The 19,350-nt window shown below is 39.1% G+C and overlaps 1 protein-coding gene and 1 non-coding gene across 2 annotated transcripts in view; both read left to right on the forward strand.

Annotated features, from left to right (window-relative positions):
• The first annotated feature begins 1,690 nt into the window (after nucleotides 1-1,690).
• TRNAG-GCC (transfer RNA glycine (anticodon GCC)) lies at nucleotides 1,691-1,761 on the forward strand. The gene has a single exon. It is a non-coding gene; the product is annotated as a tRNA-Gly (tRNA).
• Nucleotides 1,762-1,942: 181 nt separating this feature from the next.
• Nucleotides 1,943-19,350, forward strand: part of CRCP (CGRP receptor component) — a 33,144-nt gene continuing 15,736 nt past the window's right edge. The window contains exons 1-4 of the mRNA XM_059829339.1: nucleotides 1,943-1,987; nucleotides 5,506-5,542; nucleotides 8,894-8,992; nucleotides 12,213-12,307. Of these exons, the coding sequence (XP_059685322.1) occupies nucleotides 1,980-1,987; nucleotides 5,506-5,542; nucleotides 8,894-8,992; nucleotides 12,213-12,307 (239 nt within the window). The 5' untranslated portion in view covers nucleotides 1,943-1,979. The remainder of the gene's footprint in view (nucleotides 1,988-5,505; nucleotides 5,543-8,893; nucleotides 8,993-12,212; nucleotides 12,308-19,350) is intronic.

Raw genomic sequence — 19,350 nt, forward strand, 5'->3', positions numbered from 1 at the left:
TAGGGCATCATCATCATGGATTGCAAGAAAGAATATCAGCAAAGGTCTAGAATTAAACTTTTGGAGAAACAGTGAAAATAAAATTGGTGCTGGGGGTGAGACATAAAGAGGGGATGCAAAGGAGAAATTAAATTAATATGCTGAAGATTTTGAACCCATATCTAAAGAGGGTGGTGAGGGGCAGGCAAAGATTAGTAGATTTCTAGAACAAAACTCTGAAATTTGATAGGCTGGAAATACCATATTTTCAAATGAAAGCTGACATCCTTTCCCTTCTTTTCTTCCCTTTAGCCTGGCTGGGAGCTGGTGTACAGGCAGTTTCACGTGCAGGGTTTGAAACATGGCAGAGAAGTTACAGAGCATTTGCTGTGCCGGTTTTGGCCGACTTGCAAGGTCAGTTAATCCTGACATGGAAAAGGACAGCATCCATTACTTCCTGTCCACTGACTCAGACCAACGGCTTTCAGTCTGCAGTTTGGAGACCCTTCTCCTGGCTCTTTTTCCATAGGACTCCATGACAAATTATTCTGGAGTATAAATGAATTTCTATCTGTACTACAATCTGTGTGTGATGGGGTCCACGTGTCCACTGAAACTTTTTTAGGGGTCTTCAACTGAAAAGGCTGAAAAAGCTTTGCAGTAGGCTTTTAAACTTTGCCCGGCACTTAGGTATCTGATGACGATGAGCTGGAAGCTGTTTGTTGCCCACTGTCCTGGCAATGAATACTGCTCCTGAAGCACTGCATTTTGCTCACGTTATTAGAATTGGTTGAGGATTTGCAACACCCCAAGGAGCAGCAAAGTCTCCAAGAGAGAGTGGATTTTATTCTGGCTTGATTCTTGAGAGAAAAGTGGCTGGTGGATTTTGTGCTAGTATTGCAAGCCGGAGGTTGTGTGCACAAGTAGTCTAACCCATTTGGTTCCCTAGATTGCTCTTACAGCCCTGCTGCAAATGAGCAAGTGTGTGTGTATGTAACTCCCTAGGGAGTTAGTGGTGTTGTGTTTGCATATAAACTTTTGCCTGAGAGATAATGGCAAAATAAATGAATTAATGTTTCCTTGCCTCTCAGTCTCTGAGCCAGACAATTTTCTTTGCTGTAGCCAATGGGATTTTCAGCTATTTGCACTCAATGAGGTGTCTTTGTTTTCTCGAGAATGAAAATTCAAGGAGCGTGTGGATGTGGCATTGTGGGATGTGGCTTGATGGGCATGGTGCTGTGTGGTGTTGGGTGGGTTGGCTTTTGGTGTGTTGTGGGTTTTTTTTGTTTTTTTTTTTTTTTTAAGGTTGGACTTGATGATCTTACAGGTCTTTTCCAACCTTAGTGATTCTGTGAAAAGGGCTCTTGCAAAATTTAGTAGCACATAGATTAAATGGGAAAGAATCACAGTGATGGTAGGAAAAAGACATATGATGCTGATGAGCGTGGTAAGGTGTATGTACAGGTGCTTTAAAAGGCAATAGGAGTATTACACAACTAGTTCAGCCTTACAGTATTCCGTTTGCACATGGCTAGAGATTTGATTTGGAAGGACCTCTACAATACTCTCTTCCCCCCGTCATACTCAACAGTGGCGAGTTGTCAGAATCAGAGTGGGTTTTCAGAACGCGTTTTGCCGCAAATGGCGGGTTTTGTAGTTCCTGTCCACGCGAGCTACAACTCAGGGGGCGGGACCACTCTTACCATCACGGGCATTGGTGGTTCAGTGGTAGAATTCTCGCCTGCCACGCGGGAGGCCCGGGTTCGATTCCCGGCCAATGCAGCCCAGATTTTATTTTTTACACCACCCCCCCACCCCCGTCATTTCTCCTTCCTTTTCCGCTTCCGTTCCGCCCGCCAAAACTTACTTTAGCGCAACCCAGCCTCACCCCGCCTCTCCTTGCCGTCGCCGGGCGGGCTGCGGGTGTGTGCGTGGAAGTTCTGCGGCGAGGCGGCGGCCAGGGGCAGCCCCAGCGCACGGCCCTGCTCGGGGCGGACAAGATGGAGGTGTAAGGAGCGGCGGGGGGGGCGCGGGGACGGGCCGCTGCCGCCTCCCCCCCGGCTGCGACTCTTCCGTGGCGGCAGCGGGGGCTCCAGGGCCGGGGTGGGGGTGTGTGGATATCTGGGGGTGTGTGGATATCTATATGGGCGTGCCTCCGTGTGCGTGTTGGCGTGAGGGCTGGGTTGTAGCTATATGGGCCTGCAGCGTGTGTGGACATCTATATGGGCCTGCCAGGGGTGTATGGGGGGTGTGCTGGGCCTTTAACGCCTCCATAGCCAGCACTGTGTTCAGGCATTCTGGTGAGAAACTGAGTTGTGGTTTTTTTTTTTCTTTGATTTAAAAATCTTGCTGCAGCATCAGTTTGTTTGGGCAAAAGGCGTCGAGGCTCAGCTTGACTCCCGCTCTCCGTCCCCACCTCCCCTGCCCCTCCTGTCCCCTGGCGCGCCATTTTCCCTTCTGCCCCGGCAGAGGTGAAACGCAAATCCTCTGCTGCAGCTTCTGGGAGAGAGCTGTCCCTGTGAGCGCCAGGTAGACGGCTTGTGGGAGCTGAACATGCTGGAGAAGGAGAAAACCTGCCGGCTGTGCTCCAGCAATTGCAAACATAAGAGGCGAGTCAAAATTTTGGCTAGCTGATGGTTCCTGGCAGTTACCCCAGGCTGCCCTCCCAGCAAGTTGTGTTGCCTTCCTACGCTGACAGCACTACGCATGTTTCTGTCTTGTTAGCGTCACCTGGGCACAAAACGATAGGATTTGACCTATTTTGAAGCTTAGAAACTCATTCTTGTGAGTTCTGTGGAGGCTGTTACGTGTGTGGTTATGTACATGTACGCAGTGCTGGTTTGTAATGAGTGGTGGCATGGAGGATGCCAGTCCCGTGGGATGTACGTCACCGTCCGCCAAAGTCAGCTCAGTTATTGCAGTTCATGTTACCCATAGATGCTTTATTATCATTAAATCTTCTATACTATTATATCTATTATCATAAATCTTCTACATGTAAAATTCAAAAGCAGGTAACAAATGACACGACCATTGAAATACGGGTTTGTGTTACATTAGCCTTAACATGAGTAGCAGCCTGCAGGGACGTGAGCTGTTCTTCCTGTTGTATACTGAAAAATGCTGTGAAACTCATACACAGGCTCAAAGTTGCAGTCGCATGTAAGGAAAGATAGGATTTGCCCTGCTGAGAAAGATGCTTTGGATACCATTAGTAGTAAGTCTGTGATGCTGCTTATACATACACTTGTTTTTTACTACCTTGAGTAGCCCAAATTACTTTACTGGTGCTACCTCTTTTAGTTCCAGTAGGAAGGTGCATCAGAGGTAGAAGACCTGGGCTGAAGTCCTGAGCTGGGGGTGGGTGGCCCTTACATTGGAATGGAACAACTTAGTCCATTTTGCACTTGAATTGCTGTTGGAATTTAATCTCCCTAATCTTTTGCCTCCTGCCAAATGGCCTTCCTATAGGGAAGCTCTGCAACTAGGAAAACCTCTCCTAAGTTCTTACTGTGTCAGAAGTATCTGTTACTAGAGAAAAGAACCCTTCAGGAAACATTGTGGTTTAAATATACAACATATTTTAAGCAGTAGATTTAAAAACTTGAAGTGTCAGTGATATTTTTAGAGGTGTGCTGCCATACACTAAGATATTTTTTGATACATGCAGAAGGCCTTCTCAATAATATTTTGGTTTGGACTAAAATTTGGGCAAATACTACCTATTTAAAGAGTCTAAAAAGTGTTTATACGTTTGGTGTTAATATGACTTTTTTTTCCTTTCTGCTTAAGTCTTAATCTCATAAAAATGAAGCATTGTTTAGTTGATGATTTAACAATATACATTAGAATTCATTATTTATAATTTCTTGTTTTCTGAATGTAAAATTGATAGTTGATTCATGAGATTTAGGACTGAAGACAATTGTATTTCTGCTTTATAAGTCCTGCAAAGCAACTGGTCTTGTTTATCAGTTTATAATTCTGGTATTTCAGCACAACAGAAATTGTTGAAGATTTGAGACTGACTTATTTGCTATCCATTGTTAGAAGAAAAAATAAGTATTTTTCTGAATGACAAAGTGTTTTTTAATTAAAGGAGCAATTGTCTTAAGTAATTTAACTTCAGAAAGATTTCACAGACTCATTTGCATAGTAATGTATTTACTCTATATGACCCTTTCACTTATTTAACAGAATAATTCCCTATATAATTATTCTATAGCATTATTCTTTCTAACAAAGAATGTCTTTGATCCATAGGAATTTCTGTAGCGATAGCCTGAATGCAAATATTCTGAAGAATTGCATTTACCTAACAACAAAAGCTATATGGTTTGTAAAACATGAATGAAAACTAATGCGTGTGTGAGCTCACTTGCTGAAGTTTCACTCGAGTCAGCGAAATGGAAGTTGAAGTTTATCTCAGCGTATTTTAGAAGGTCCTTTTCATTTAAAAACAATGATAGAACCTGTGGAAGTTTGTGGACGCATTTAACTCATTAGAAAGTGATGAACGTGACAGTTCTATTCAAACAGTTGACGGTGCTTAACAATACATTGCACCTTTTTTTTCCTTTTTTTTTATAAGCTGCTGCACAGACCTGAGAAAGGCCTTTTTTTCCTTTTGTATGGAAACGTTCTGTTGTTGTGGCTGCTGTCTGCTCAGCAGAATGTGTTGTTCAGGGAATATAGGATGTTCTGCATCAGGTTTTTCCTCCCTTTTTTAATTTAAAAATACAAAATTACAATATCCAATAGTAAGAGAGGTATGATTAATCTAAATATGCGCTTGATTCAAAGAGAGTGCATTCAGCCTAGCAGTGGTGGATAACGATTCGTGCTTAATTGGGACAGAATTAGTGGGGAAGTGTTTGGCTGGTGGAAAATGGGAAGCTCTCAGCCTTGCCCTGCTAATAAAGGAGTAGCCACATAAGGTTCAAAGAATAAATAAAGTGGAAATGCAGTAAGGTGGTTTTTTTTAACTCAGTACAGTATGTGTAAATATAGTGCCATGTCTATATCTATACACACACACACAGAGTACAGAAATACTCATTGTATTTTCTTTTTCCATGCTGTTGACAAATAAATAAATACTGTATGTTATCTTAATGATTTTTCCTGTTAGTCTTTATTCAAATAAAACTGGAGGCCTGTTTTTGTAAGGAAGAAGCAAGGCAATCTGGTTTTTCTTCATAAAATTGGATGAGTGAATAAAATAGTGTGGCTGCTGAGTAGAAAGATTGTCATGTAAGTGTATTATGATTTATGGGGCAAATTGTGCAAAATATACTGTATATTTAAGTAATAATTATACTAACAATATGGAAAAATATTTTCCAGAGGTGGCAACAGCTTGGTAGTTGTAGAATCACAACAAATAGATTTCTTGAGGATTTTTTTGAAGAAACCAACTTTATGAAAATAGTGTCTGTTCTTGTAGGATCTGCGTAACTCAGCAAAGAAAAATTTTAGACAGTTTCATTTAGAACATAAATTAATCGGTTTCATTTTTCCTTTTAGAAAAGATGCAAATGCCGCATTGCTAAGTAACTTTGAGGTAAGTTTATCTGTGTCCTGGTTTTAAACCAACAGTTTAAAGCTGTACTCAGTCACTTGTATACTTCTTTCAAAGCTGAAAATTGCCAGTGGCAATCAGCAAGACCTGTATGTGATTTCCACCTGCTCCATTTGATCTGTTATTAAGAAAAAAGCTTTTTAAAGAAAATCTAGTTTTCTAGAAAATTACTAGTTTTCATTACTAATGGGTGCTGTATTATTATTTGGTTGGTCCCAAATCTATAAAAACAGATAGAAATAACTTTTTTCAAATAGGTGAGGAACAGATCTTTAGAATGTCGGTAACTTTAACTTCAGCCTTGCGTAGTACACTGTTGCCGTGTGGTTAGTTTCTTGAATCCTCTTGTGTATGGTGGTTTGTCATTGAGGATTCGATTCTCCACATCTTTGAACACTTGTGTATTTGGGCAAGTGCACTAGATTTACTGGTGCTTTGTCTGACGTATGGTGCATTGGATCCCAAATCAGGAATGTTGACACCAGCGATGTCCAAGATACCTTTTTTTGAATTTTGTCTTATGACAAGCCAATATACCACCGAATGAGTGACACACGCTGATTGCTGGAGTCTCTTTAATATTGCAACTAAAAATTCTTGCAGAAAAATTGAAACGGTTTTCACAGATGGCTGCTGCTAGAATCTATGTTTCATATTTAACTTTAGCATTGTGATGTGCAGTATCACTTGAGAACCTGTAACTCATTAATGCGTAGTTATATTAAGCCAGAGCTACTACAAATGCAGTCTTACACCCCTGAATGCCTGACAGTATTTTTTTTAAAGATCTTGAGGTGTTTCCAAAGCAGGATAGGTTATAGTAAGGGTGAGGCAGTTTGCTGATCTGAGATGTGTTACTCAGGATAAACACTCCTAGAAACCAGTGACGTACCTCAGTCTGGTGTCATGGGGAAGCTATGGTGCCCTGTCATAACAAACAATGAATATTGGCATACAAATAAAAAAATAATCTTTCTTTTTAGTATAGAGCAGTTCTGAATCATTTTCCTCTCTCCAGAGCAAACATATTTTTTCAGTGAAGCAGAAAGAAATGTTGTGTTCTTGTTGGTTTAACTTCTGCCAGGTAGTGGAAAGATTTCAATGCTTTGTTTATGAATGTAAATTTTTGAATGGTTTTAATAACCCAAGTGCTTTGTTTATATTGTTTTATTGCTGAAGCTTGAAAGTTGCACAGCTGTTTCATCCTATTCTGAAATAAATCTTGAAATGTTTTATCTTGAGCTGCATTTGTCTGCAGAGAACCATCTGGTGACTGTTAGAAGAGCTTTAGTGAGGTACTTGGAAACAACTGTCTTGCCTAAGAAATAGGTGATGTTATGTCAGCCAAACGAGTATTGAGTGTCTGTTTGTTAAAAACATGTACTATTGCAGTACAGAAAATAGCAAGTATTTCAGAGATTATTTATTGCAAAATCTTCTCTGCTTTCTTCTTCATTTGCTGGGATATTGTTGGAATCGAGGTATTACTGGCTGCTGAGTCAGGTAGTGGTGTCGGGCACATTATGTAAAGTCTATAGGTGTCCTAAATGTATGGTCCAGAATAGGGAGAACTGCAGAATCCATTCTTCGTGCTCTTTAGTCAGAACTTTCTTCAGCTGAGTCTTTATGTTAGTGAATGTACCACGTGTGTTGAAAAAGAGCAAAAGGAAGTGGAAAACGAAAGTTACTGATGAGAGTGCTTATTTCTCATTTCTCTTTCACAGCAGTTGTCATGCATGCAGCTTTTTGATTCTTTGCAGGAAGGGATTTGCAGTGTCTGCAGCTACAGGCTTTTGGGGCATGGCTTTTTACTGCTCTTCAAAGTACTGATTCCCCTAAAACTACCGATCTCTTTCTGTTTGCTGCTCTTTCCAGTTGCAATTTGACTGGCATAGCTAACATTCTCTTTATTGAGGTAATACTTTGCACAGAAAGTGGTGGTTGAAAGGAGTATTCAGGATTGACATGTTGTATGTTCCATGCCTACATTTCTTCTGTGAGTTTGGAGTTGTCATTTTGTGTTGTGTTGTCACTGGCTACGTTTTCTTCAAATATTTACTAGATAAAAGTTCGTAGCTTGTGTTTTGGCTTTCAAGTCAGGATTGACAGGTGTTCCTTTTTCATAGAAGATGCAGTATAAAGTAGTTGCTGGATTCGTAGCCGGTTATGTTCTTATTTCTCACTGTCTGGAAATGTTTGTATTCTTATTTCTATGGACTTGTCAGTTTATAATGCCATTGGATCTGGATCTTGAATGAAGCTAGTTAAAAATCAGGGGATAAACAGTAAGAAGTGGTCTGTTACTTTGCTGTGGGTATTGGCTCTGGATATACCGTGACGTCTGAAGCAAAACATCTGAAGCAATTTCAACCTAATGTGATTTAATATGGGAATAAAAGAGTAATTGTGATGCTGTCTCAACATTTTGCTGCACATCTAGCTACGATGAATAAAGATGTTGCGTTGTTGCAACAGATTTGACAAAGCACAGTTGCAAAAATCAAAACGTTTTCCTTGCCTTCAGACTTACCCTCTGAACCTTGCTCCTACATTAATACTCACTGCATCATGAACGTGAAGACAACTTTATTACATTCTTTTCAAGAATATCTCCTTGTATTACATTGTTGTGATGAAATAGGGAGCTAATTTAATCTTTGTGGCTTAACATACCATAACACCATACCGGTCACTGTAACATTTGCTATTACGAATAACTCCACTGGAATTTACAATAGGATCGCTAATCTCAGGAGCATCTATAGGTCAAGCCTTTATTTAGCTGCTTCCTGGCAGTGTGACAGTTGTAGGGTTTACTTTTTTTTTTGCAGCTAATGTAAAATTGCATCTTCCCGAGACAAGATATATATCCATTTTAATATTATAGGTACATCTGTCATAACAAATCTGGTAGGACCATAAATTTGTGTGACATTTTGCTTCAAGCATCACTCATATTTAAATGGGAGCTCTATGCCAATACAGCAGTGTATGACCCAACTCGGTTCAGGATGTGAGATAAGATAAACAAGTAGAATAGATTCATCCTGGCAGCTTCTCCTTTGGGGCTGTTGGATAACATTTAACAAGTGCTGAAAATATGTTTAAAATAATCAGTTTTTAAAAAAACAATTTACATACCTATTCTTCATTCTGGTGCCAAAATATTTTTCATTTCAATTGCTGGTGCAGTCACCAAAGAAGCCACACTTTTTTTTTTTGTTGTTTGATTGATAGGATTTTGTGTTGTTCATTTATATTTTCCTGCTGTAATATATTTAGGTAAAATACGCTCAAATGGTGTAAAACACTTTATTTTTTTTTTTCCCCCAGGTGTTCCAGTTACTTACTGATCTTAAGCAGCAGCGCAAAGAGAGTGGAAAAAACAAGCAAAGCTCTGGTCAGCAGAATCTGAACACAATCATGTATGAAGTGAGTAGCACTGTGAAATTCCTTTGCAAATTAGCCCAAGCTGGAGAAATTTACATCCTTAGGTCTGTATATTAATAATTTTGTATCAAATTTCCCCTATTAAAAAACACAGTAAAATATTTTATTTGCCACTTTCTGTGGTTGATTTATTCAGGTTGTAGGCTAACTGCGCTGTCAGGGCAGAGGCATGCAGCTGCTCTTATTAAAATCTATCACAAAAATAATACCCCCCCCCCCCCCCGGTTTTTATTCTATTCTTTTAAGACCCAGGGCAGAACTTGCTATCATCTGATGAATTGATGATAGCACCTAATCATGGTTTCAAAGCTGAGGCACAGGTATTTTCTTATTAACAGAATTAAACTAATAATTTTCCACTAAGAGCAAGTCATGGTCAACCTGAATAGCAAAAATCACATGAACAGATAGCAACATCAATTGGATGCCACATTGGTAATAAATGTTCAATCTATTGCTAGGAAGAACTTTTAAAATCATGTAGTACAAATAGTAGCATTTTAAATATCTCAAATTAGCAACTTCATAACAGACTTGCAGTATGATCTATTGTGTCCGTGTCAGAGAATTGCATGAGTAGCACCACGATTGGCAGCGAGTTGAAAGCTGTTTGCCTTGCTTGCATGAGTAATCCTGTTGAGCAGTGAAACTACTCATGTGAATAAGATTTGGCCTAGGCTTTGTTTTTGTTTTAGTTCTGGCTTTGTTTGAAAAGGTTGTAATTCCTAAGCCTCATACTCAACAAAATAGGGGCTTACAAAAAATCTAATTTAAATCTTCATGGAGACTAACAGTCTCTTCCTGTACCTCTTTGAAACAGCTGAGAAAGATCCTGTAAGTATATTTTGTCAGAATGCACCTTAAAGCTTTATTTGCCTTGTTATATTGCTACGTGTTAAATACCTGGAGAATGCTCGGTTTTGTGCATGGAATGAAGCTGGTGTAAACTCTAGGTACATTTTCTCTACAGTTGACTGAAAGAAAACCAGAATTTGATCTTGCAGGATTGTTTTTATTCATGCTGAGTATGTCTTTGTGAGCTCTGTGCAGGCTTGTATCCATTGGTACTGAAATAACTAGATGAAGCTTGCAAAACTGGACCTATGTTTTGCTGTATGTCTGGCATTTTAATTGATCTGAAATTGCCGAAAAAAAGACTAAATGGAAAAGAAATTACTCCTGTTAAATAATTCTATTACATGGCAATATGATGATTTCCTTTCAGTCATTATTGGTGAATAAAAACTTCATTTTATCTGAAAAGGTCAGACAGGGCTTACAGAAAGGGGGTTTATCGAATATGTTGTTATGCTTTTAAATATATTCTCAGTAGTCCAATGAAACTGGTCTGTAAGAATACCAGTGATTCACATTTCATCAACACTCTATATGTTAGTAGGATAAATTATCCTGTGTTGTTGAATTCTGTTTTCCTTTACCTAGCATTTTTAAATGGTAACAGATATTAATGGAAATACACTGGAAATACATTTGCGTATTTTCTTATTTGCCATGCTGATCTTGTAGCTCTTTTTTTTTCCCCAGCATCTGTTGTTTTCTGCTCTGTGAATACGGATTCATCTTTTTTGGCTTCTGACTTTTCAAATATAAATGTTCAGTTCAAAGATTTTCTGAGAAAGAAACGCAGAGAGTATCACATAGAATTTTATGGGGTTTTATTATTATTATAGATAATCTGTGCATGTGGTATTGTACTGCACTTCTGTCTGTATTTGCAATCCAGTTAGTGAACCATGAGTCAGTTGTATTGATGCTTCTAAGCTTTATGTATAGCTGTGCAGTATCAACAGATGAAGATTTTCTTCCTTAATTCAAAACAAGCATTGACAATACTCTTTTAAATCCTTCAGTTGCTGATGCACACAATGCAGACAATGCAAGGATTTTCTTGACTTTTCCATTGATGCTCATTATTTCCAACTCTTCATTTTGGGGTCTAATCCAAGCAACAAGCAACATTCAGGAAGATTCTAAGCTACTTCCAGTGAAAAGACAGCTGTGAACTGGAATTTGTACAGGTTTTTTTATCAACAATTCTTTTGTTTTACTCAGGTCAAATTACATTATGTATTATCCGTCTGCTTGGTGTTGTGTTCTTTTAAATAAAGAAGCAGAGGAAACATCTGCTGCAAAAGTTAGCTGAGATTAGTAGGTATTACATGTAAAAAATGGAGCAAAGATAAATTGTCTCAAGTCAGATAAACATTTCTAATGCTACAGTATTCTTGCAAATTTTCATGACAACCCACCTAACCTGCTTGTATGAACTTTAGGAAAGCATTGCCAAATATGCATATAAAGGATGAAAACAACTGTAGATTGGAGAGCTTAATGAGTTATTTATGGGTTGGCAGTGAGAGTATTCCTGGCACTGAGCACATGAAAACTTGGCAGAAGGTAACATGGTTTTAAGGGTGAATAGTGTTCAACTTTTCTGAAGTGTTACTGCTTATAAAAAACAAAAGAACAAAAAATAAACACCACAAAAAAAACCCTGAACCCCCTATCTTGGTACCTTTTTAAACTAGCTTTGAATCTGTAAATGTTTGTTGGTTTTAAAAGGAAAAGTAAATCTGAGTGATACTATTTAGCACAGCTGTAAGTATGTCTTGATCACAGTCTTAACATCACCTGAGATTATTTCAAAGGGAGAAAGCAAATGTTTTTCACAAACAGCAGGTGTTTTTTTTAGTAGACAGAGCTAAACCTCGTTCCTTTCCTGTATTCTTCAACATGCGACTTTGGGCTTTGAACAGATCAGATAAATGGCCATCCAAAGCCACAGAGGGAATAGTCAACACTGTAATTCTCACCTGGCTGTGTAATGAGCTGGCTGGGTCATGTCTTTACAGAATGAATTCACTGGGGCTTTCTGGGTAAGTACTAATGTAATTTCCATTACGTAAAGTTACATATTGCCTGTTTCTTCCTCCCTCAGCAAATAACAGTATAGTCTTACTGAAGACAAAAAACCGTGAGTGATCTGTGTCATTTATGACAGCACTTCTTACTGTTAAAAAAAAAAAAAAGGTAAAAAGCCAAACCCCAAGACTTGAATTGACTTTTCCAATTTTTCTGGGCTGTACTGAGGAGACTTTCCAAAATCGGCTTGTTTCCTACACAACTGATAAAGCAAATAGTAACTGTGAAATAATGCATACTTTCTTTCTATCTGTTGCAGACACTGAAGTACATTTCAAAAACACCCTGTAGGTACCAGAGTGCTGAGACTGTGAGAGATTTCCTCGTAGCAATGAAAGGCCATAAGCTAACCAAGTAAGTAGAGATATGCCTTTGAATAAAAGTATAAATGCGTGGAAATGTTGAAAAACTTATCCCCGTGTACGCATTATGATAATCTGTGTGGTTTTGATTAATGTATTTTAAGTATTTTCTGCCGTTATTTAAATACTCATCCAAACATCTTTCCCTTCACTCATTAACACCTACATGAATGAGTATTTCCTTGAGTAGGCCTGTGTTTGCCAACGTATTTCTCAAACAGATTCTTGTCAGTATGTTGGATTTTGGCATGGTTTCACATGGTGCAAGCACAAAGGAGAGCTCAAAATATTTTCTGAGGAAGAAGTTAAAAGTTGTAAATGGGTTTTAAACACAGTAAGAGAACTGCAAAAAAAACCGCCAACCCAACCTCGGTTTATTATCAGCCTTATTTTTATGAACTTCCTTAAGCAAAAATGCATTCATTCCTAAGAGGTGAAAAAGGTGGCTGTATTGCAGGGACATAACAAGTAAACAAAATCCTAATATAGATGTATGGGAAAGAATGTTGTTCTGAAGTTAAGTTTTATGAGAATCTGTGAATCCCAACTGCTACAGATCATCTCTCAGGGTTACGCTCTCTAACTGGCGTTAAGTAAACTAAGATGTTCATCTTGTGCTGTTTGTCCACTGATGTTTATGTCCACTAGAATTTCTCAGACATACATTTCAGTTACCTAAATACTGTGTCAATCAACCTTCCCCCGCCTCCCCCCTGCTGCCCTTGCAGTTTCTAGTAAAGCTGAACATATAGTTCATTTTTCTTATTTTGGGAAGTCCTGCATAGAAAATAAAAGATTTCCTTCACTACGAGAAAACTCAAAGGGTATTTTTCTTCTTTGGCAGTGGTGTGAATGCCTGTTCACAGTGCTTGAAATGCATGATCCTCTCCAACCTCTCTCCAGAGTGTGAGTGAAGCCTGTTGTAAATAATCAGACCCCCAAAAAACTGAAACAGACTACTTGCTTGGATAGTTCTAATCAGTCATCTGATTTTTAAAGCAGAAAGAACAAAGGTTTAGTTGCTTCTAAATGACTCCCTCTTCACCACGAAGGAGTAGTTTATGCTCTATAGACACTGACTGCATTTTTCTTCCCTGGTGGAGGGAATCCCAAGGAGTTCATGCTCTGGGAAGGAAGCTCTTGCTAATAATTTGGTTGTCACAAAAAAGAAATGCAAAGTAAGAGCATCTGCAGAGTGCAGTGCTACAAGGCAAGTTTTTACCCTGTCCAGAGCATAATAAGTTGAGTAGAAAGCAGGTTGTCAGCTATTTTGTTGACTTTCAGTGCCCCCTCGCTACAAACAATTATGCTCACATCCAGTGTATCAGCAGCTCTGATCACAGTATTGCTGTCACTGCAGAGCTGGGGGTGCTAATACTTGGAAGCTTTGTCATGGGTATTGTAGCTTTGCTTGTAGTGCTTTCTTTTGTAGAGCTAAAGTTGCCGGGTCAGTATGTCAGTGGTTAGTCCTCCTGTAGCACATTTTATATAGCAGGATACTAATTTATGTAGTGGGCACGGTGTCCTAATTATTTTCTGACGTGGAGGTATTCAAGCATGGAAAAAATACTCTGCTTACTGTAAAGAGCTGATACTATGGAAGTGAAAGAGACTACCTTAAAATTGGCAATAAACTATTTCTTGAGTAAGTAGTGAGCATCACTCACTTCTGGTACTGTGAAACAGGCATCCTGTTTGAAGTGAAATAAGCTTGTTCAATCTGTACAGGGCAGCAGTTTAGGAACGGACCAGAAGAATGCTGTATCACAGCAAAAAGCCAAGGGGAGTTAAAAAAAAAAATAGAGTAGGATTTTTCAGAAGTAACTGAATGAGTTAGGTGTAAGAGTCAAGGGCTTTTTTTTGTTTTAAAGCTCATTTCTAAACTTCTTTCTGGTAGAATTTGACCAGGACCTCAGGGTTAACTCTTACAAAAAGGCAGGGGAGCTCTGTTACCACGTTAGATACCTTGACTGCGTCTACTCCCCTGCTTGGGATCTCCAAGACTGAAGTACTAAATGATGTTGGGTCATATGCAGAAAATTCTAGCTACAAAATCTCTCAGTCTCCTATAGCACCTGGCTGTCTTGTAGAAGATCTACCCAAATAGTCACCTTCCCAAGCCTGCTTGTTCTGTGAGCTTCTGCTGCAAAGGTTGAAACAGTTGCAAGCTTTAAATGAGCTTTTTGACTATTTTATCTTTTATGGATGCTCGGAGGTGCCTTTGGTTTTATGTATTATCCTCTCTGTCCTTTTTCTTTGAATTGGTCTGTAAGGTAAGCAAGAGAATTATTCCCAAGTCATTTTCTTCTGCATAATGGCAGAAGGATGAGAGTGAAGAGCCAACCACTAGTTTATGTTACAAATTTACCACGTTTATGGCTTATCAGAACTCAGATTGGACTGTGGTACCTTAGTTTCTTGAGCATTCTCTACAACTTTTACTTTGTTAATATCTTTGTCATTTGGTAAAGAACTTGACAGCTCTGCATTTGCCACGTACTTTACAAAATAAGAAACAGAATTGTTTAGCGTGATCCTGGCACTTTTTCTTTCTTCTAATCTTTTCCATTCAGACACTTCAAGCTAGAAGTATCAGAGCCCACCTGGCAGCCTCTTCACACCAAAACACAGAAAGCATATGGTATGCAATTACTATATGATGCACTTTATGTTATACCACTTTAAATAGTAATGCCTCCAAGGAAATTTTGAACTACCCTTTAGTTCATAATCAAGACCCTTTCAACAATGCTCTGTTGTTAAAGAAATGAAAAACTGAAGTCTTTAATAATTTCCATTCTGTGCGATGGACATTCTATTTGTATAAAATACTTCCCTAGAGATTTTTTTCCAGTTAGCTGGTAGAGAGCTTTCCTACCCTTTGAGAGGAAAGAACCTGCAATGTTTGCTCCCCAGGACCTTTGTTACGTGATCTTGCTGTAATGATTTTTCCTTCCACGAAGAGTAATGAACTCCACAGTCTGTCTCTGCTTCTTCCTTTCTGGGTAAGGCATTCAAAGAGAGATGCTCTCTTCCTTAATCTCTTAGCTGCTCACATGCTCTCTCTGCTGGTAACAGTTTTCTGAAAGTAGCAGATTTGATTTAAGATACGTGTTACTTGGTGTCTGTCCCCAGGGAGGGCACAGCAGCGTTTTCTGTTTTCTCATTGCAAGAGGAACAGAGGTTCTGGTTAGAGGGCACGACTGGTCAGAAACACCCCGTCATCTTAGACTGCTTCCTCTGCCGTTTAAATTCCTTGTTGTGACTCTGCCTCTAATGAAGGAGGAAACAATTAAGTAGTGTGTTTGTGCTGTTAGGCTCAGCAACTTCTTTTCTAATACAAGGACTTCAGGGCTTTGAATATAAGAAGGATTTGCAGGAATTATCTAAGAACCTGATGGAGGTGGGTAGTGTGAGGAGCTGACTTTCCCTGCTCAGCATGTTATTGCAGCACACAAGCACTAGGTTGTGCTAGTGTATGAGACAATGTCAAGGTAGTGAAGAAAGACCAGACACCATCCAGAGACGCACCAAGAATTGAAGCACATTCATTTGAAGAACGGAGCTTTTAATCAAATGAATTCTCATTTTTCCTGCCCTTCTTCCACAAACCTGCAATACTAACCATGCAGAATGTATTGCTCATCAGGCTACATGTGATGTCCTAAAATGTTCTGGCTTCAGTTAGAGAGCTGATAGCATTGTGCTGGCACATGATGCAGTTCCTGTAAAATCATCTCAAGTCTTTTCTTTCTCTTATTGCTGATATTTGCTACTCGAAATACCAGGTTAACGGACCAGCGTTTCTTTTGTGCTGACAGCCATCCATCCACTTCGTGATGGGTTTATCTCATTAGTGTTACAGGCCAAAAAAAAAAAATCACTTTTCCTGAAAGGCAAATTTTAAAAATAAATACTAACATGCAAAAACAACTTAAAACTTTCAGAGTAATTCCAGGTAACTGCCTTGCTAAATGGAGCAAATTCAAAGACATCTAAACATATATTTCACTAATATAGTCAGTAGAGTATGGTACAGCACAGGTTTTTCCTTGTCATCAGTTATTTTGGTGACATTGAAACTGTAGAACTGAGATTATTTATTTTTTTTTAAAAAGGAAAAGCTCTGAACTGACATCATAGTGAATTTTATTATTACCTTGTTGAGGCCTCAAGCTTTTGCTAACGCTACAGTACAGTAAGCCATGTTGTGCTTGGAAATACAGTATGCCACTAGCAGCTAATTTTCCAGTTTTATTCCCTGGAATGGCTTCATGTTTTGTAAGGTAGTGTGAATGGCATTTCATGAAAAGAACGTTTATTAAGCTTGCACTCTGTAATTGTGCTTAAATGAAAACTGCCTCTACTTGTACTTCTTTCTGCTACTGATAGCCTATCTTAGATCTAATTTTGGAATAATCAAATGTCCAATCACTGTGTACTATCACAATTTTAAAAACTGGACATAAACATTGCCCTTTTTGTCTTTAAATGAACACATTCAAGGACGTATTGAGCTGAAAATGAGTAGTACTTTTAGAAAGCATTTTCCCTCATTACTGCCAAAAACTACAACAAATATAAACCTCTGCAATATTAAAGGCTGGATGATTTACTTTGTAATTTTTGTCTCCTCCAGAGCTTTCAAAGTGAATATTCAACACCAAATTCAGGATGGTGCTAGTTTAACAATAGCATCATTTAATAGTCTTTAAAAAGACCATTGTTTTTCCCACGGAATTGATTTGAAATTAACCCTTTGATCTGCAGCAGTGTTGCTCAATTTTTTGCATTCAGATACCATTAGCAGCCCTCAGACTTCATCCTGCACAAATGTACCGACATTGAAGTCCGGTGGTAACCCCTGCAGAGGATACAGACCGGTAGGTTTGCACAGACCACGCTCAGACTGGTACTGTGATTTCATAGACCATGGCTCGGGACTGCTCATCCGTTAGTCAGATCCCATGATCTTGATTCAGACAACGTTCTACATGAGTTGCTGTGGTTGCCTCAAGACCGTAGGATTTGACTCTTAATTATTTTCAGCTAGTAATAAAACACACTGTTACGTATACTGCTGTTCCTTTATGGTTTTCCTAGCAACTAAAAAAACATACGTTCCTGAGGATAAATTTGCCTCTGCACAGTCACAGATGTTTTAGGGCTTTTTTTAGCTCTGTGTGCTGTATCTTGGCACCAGTACTGTTTTCTCCTTACCCATGCCTATAGATCTCTTCCTAGAAAAACAAAACGTGCATGCATATATATTTACATACAGTCTAGGAGTTGAATAGCTAAAAAATGGGCAATACAAAGACATTCAATAAGAGGTTTTGGTTAAAATATAAATGCTGCAAATATTTGGCTTGCTGCTGACAGAAGAGGATTCCTTTTGTATTAGTTTGCACAGCAGTATGTAACTGTTTTTATTATTTTTTAGAATCTGTGAATTTATTATGCACTGTAGCAATGAGCTGTCCATTCTGTCTACCCAAATATGCAGTGTGATCTTGACCACAAGACAGTGATTTTCTTTGTCTTCCAGGAGAACATTTTTTTGATTGTGAAGGATTACACTATTGTCATCCTACATCCTCACCTCTTGCAATATACACTCTCCCCTCAAATGCAGGACTCAGACCCACTTTCTTCTCCCATAACTGCGCAGATTTTTGTCTCCTGCAGCCTGAGCTTTATATGTCCCAAAGCCCACTCCACATCATTTTGCCCTCAGCTGGAAATGCTGATCTTGGCTCCAGCTGAGTCTCAGCTACTGCTGGATGTGGCCTAGAAGTGGGGCGGCACCGCTCAGCATAACTGCACTAATTGCCGTTTTGGGATTTCTCACTAGGCAGGTCCTGTAAGAGTCTGCATAACGGGCGATTAACTCTGATTAGTGGAATCTTGCTTTTATGTGAGAAAATGGCTTTCAGCCGTCACTCATCTTTTGTATGTATTCTTCTCTTGAACGAGCAGCTTTCGTGTTCCAAACAGTGTTACTAAAATCCAGGCAGTCCAGAAGAAATACAAAGACTTACTTTTTTGGGGCAATTAAACTGAAAATATTCTTCACCTTCTGTTTAGATGAATGGGACAGTTATCCTTTTTATTTAATGAGCGTGAGTGTAAACATGCGTGCTGTAGAAAGTGTAAATATTCATCCGAGTTGGAAAAAGTTCCTTTTATTTTGTAGGTGTAATGGAGCATGAACTAAATTCAGGCTTACCATGTCTGTGCCCATGCAAAATACTATGGTCAGCAGTGATGCTGATGCATGTTCAGGCTTGCAGCGTTTGCCTTCCTTAAAGCTTATTTCTGATGGAATTGTTAGTATTCAGGTTCTGATTTGTGTACGTGCTAGCAAGAAATCCCAGGTACGCAGAGACTCTGATCCTAACAGTCAATTTTTGGTATCAGTGTTAGAAAAAGTCAGTGCGGTGGGTACTGAGCTCCAACTTGTACTGCATGCAGTGATACACTGCTTACTGCTAGCGTTGAGGGCTGAGTAATCCAGTTTTCTATTGCAACGTTGAACTTCAGAGGCATTTTGTGAGCGTTTGCTTCAAGGGGATGCCAAGAGAACTAATCTGGTCGGTCCATTTGTAATGAGTAGGAAGGTCAGAAATTGCACACAAGGGGAAGAGCTGGGACCAACACATCAAGAGAGTCCCCTGAGGTGATCTCAGATCATGTACTTGGCGTGCATGTGTGTATTCTCTACAAAAACCAGCGGGAAGAACTGCTAACGTGGACCTCCCGAGTAAGCAGAGGTAACTGTTCATGTCTTGCACACATGCATGCTTACTATTTCTTAAATAATCTTAGCAGCTGGATAGTTACTAAACAGAAGAGGAAAGATAAAACGTTACTGTTCTCTATTGCAGGAGGAGCATATCTACCCATACTAGTATCCAGTGTACCCACACTGGTATTAACATATTTGTCCAAATGTCTTCAATTACAGTCAGTTATCCCTTTGCCATCTTGCAATATTTTGCCAAAATAAAATAACTTGCATCTTCATTATCAGAA

Source organism: Gavia stellata, chromosome 25 (assembly GCF_030936135.1).
Source record: "Gavia stellata isolate bGavSte3 chromosome 25, bGavSte3.hap2, whole genome shotgun sequence".
Lineage (NCBI taxonomy): Eukaryota > Metazoa > Chordata > Aves > Gaviiformes > Gaviidae > Gavia > Gavia stellata.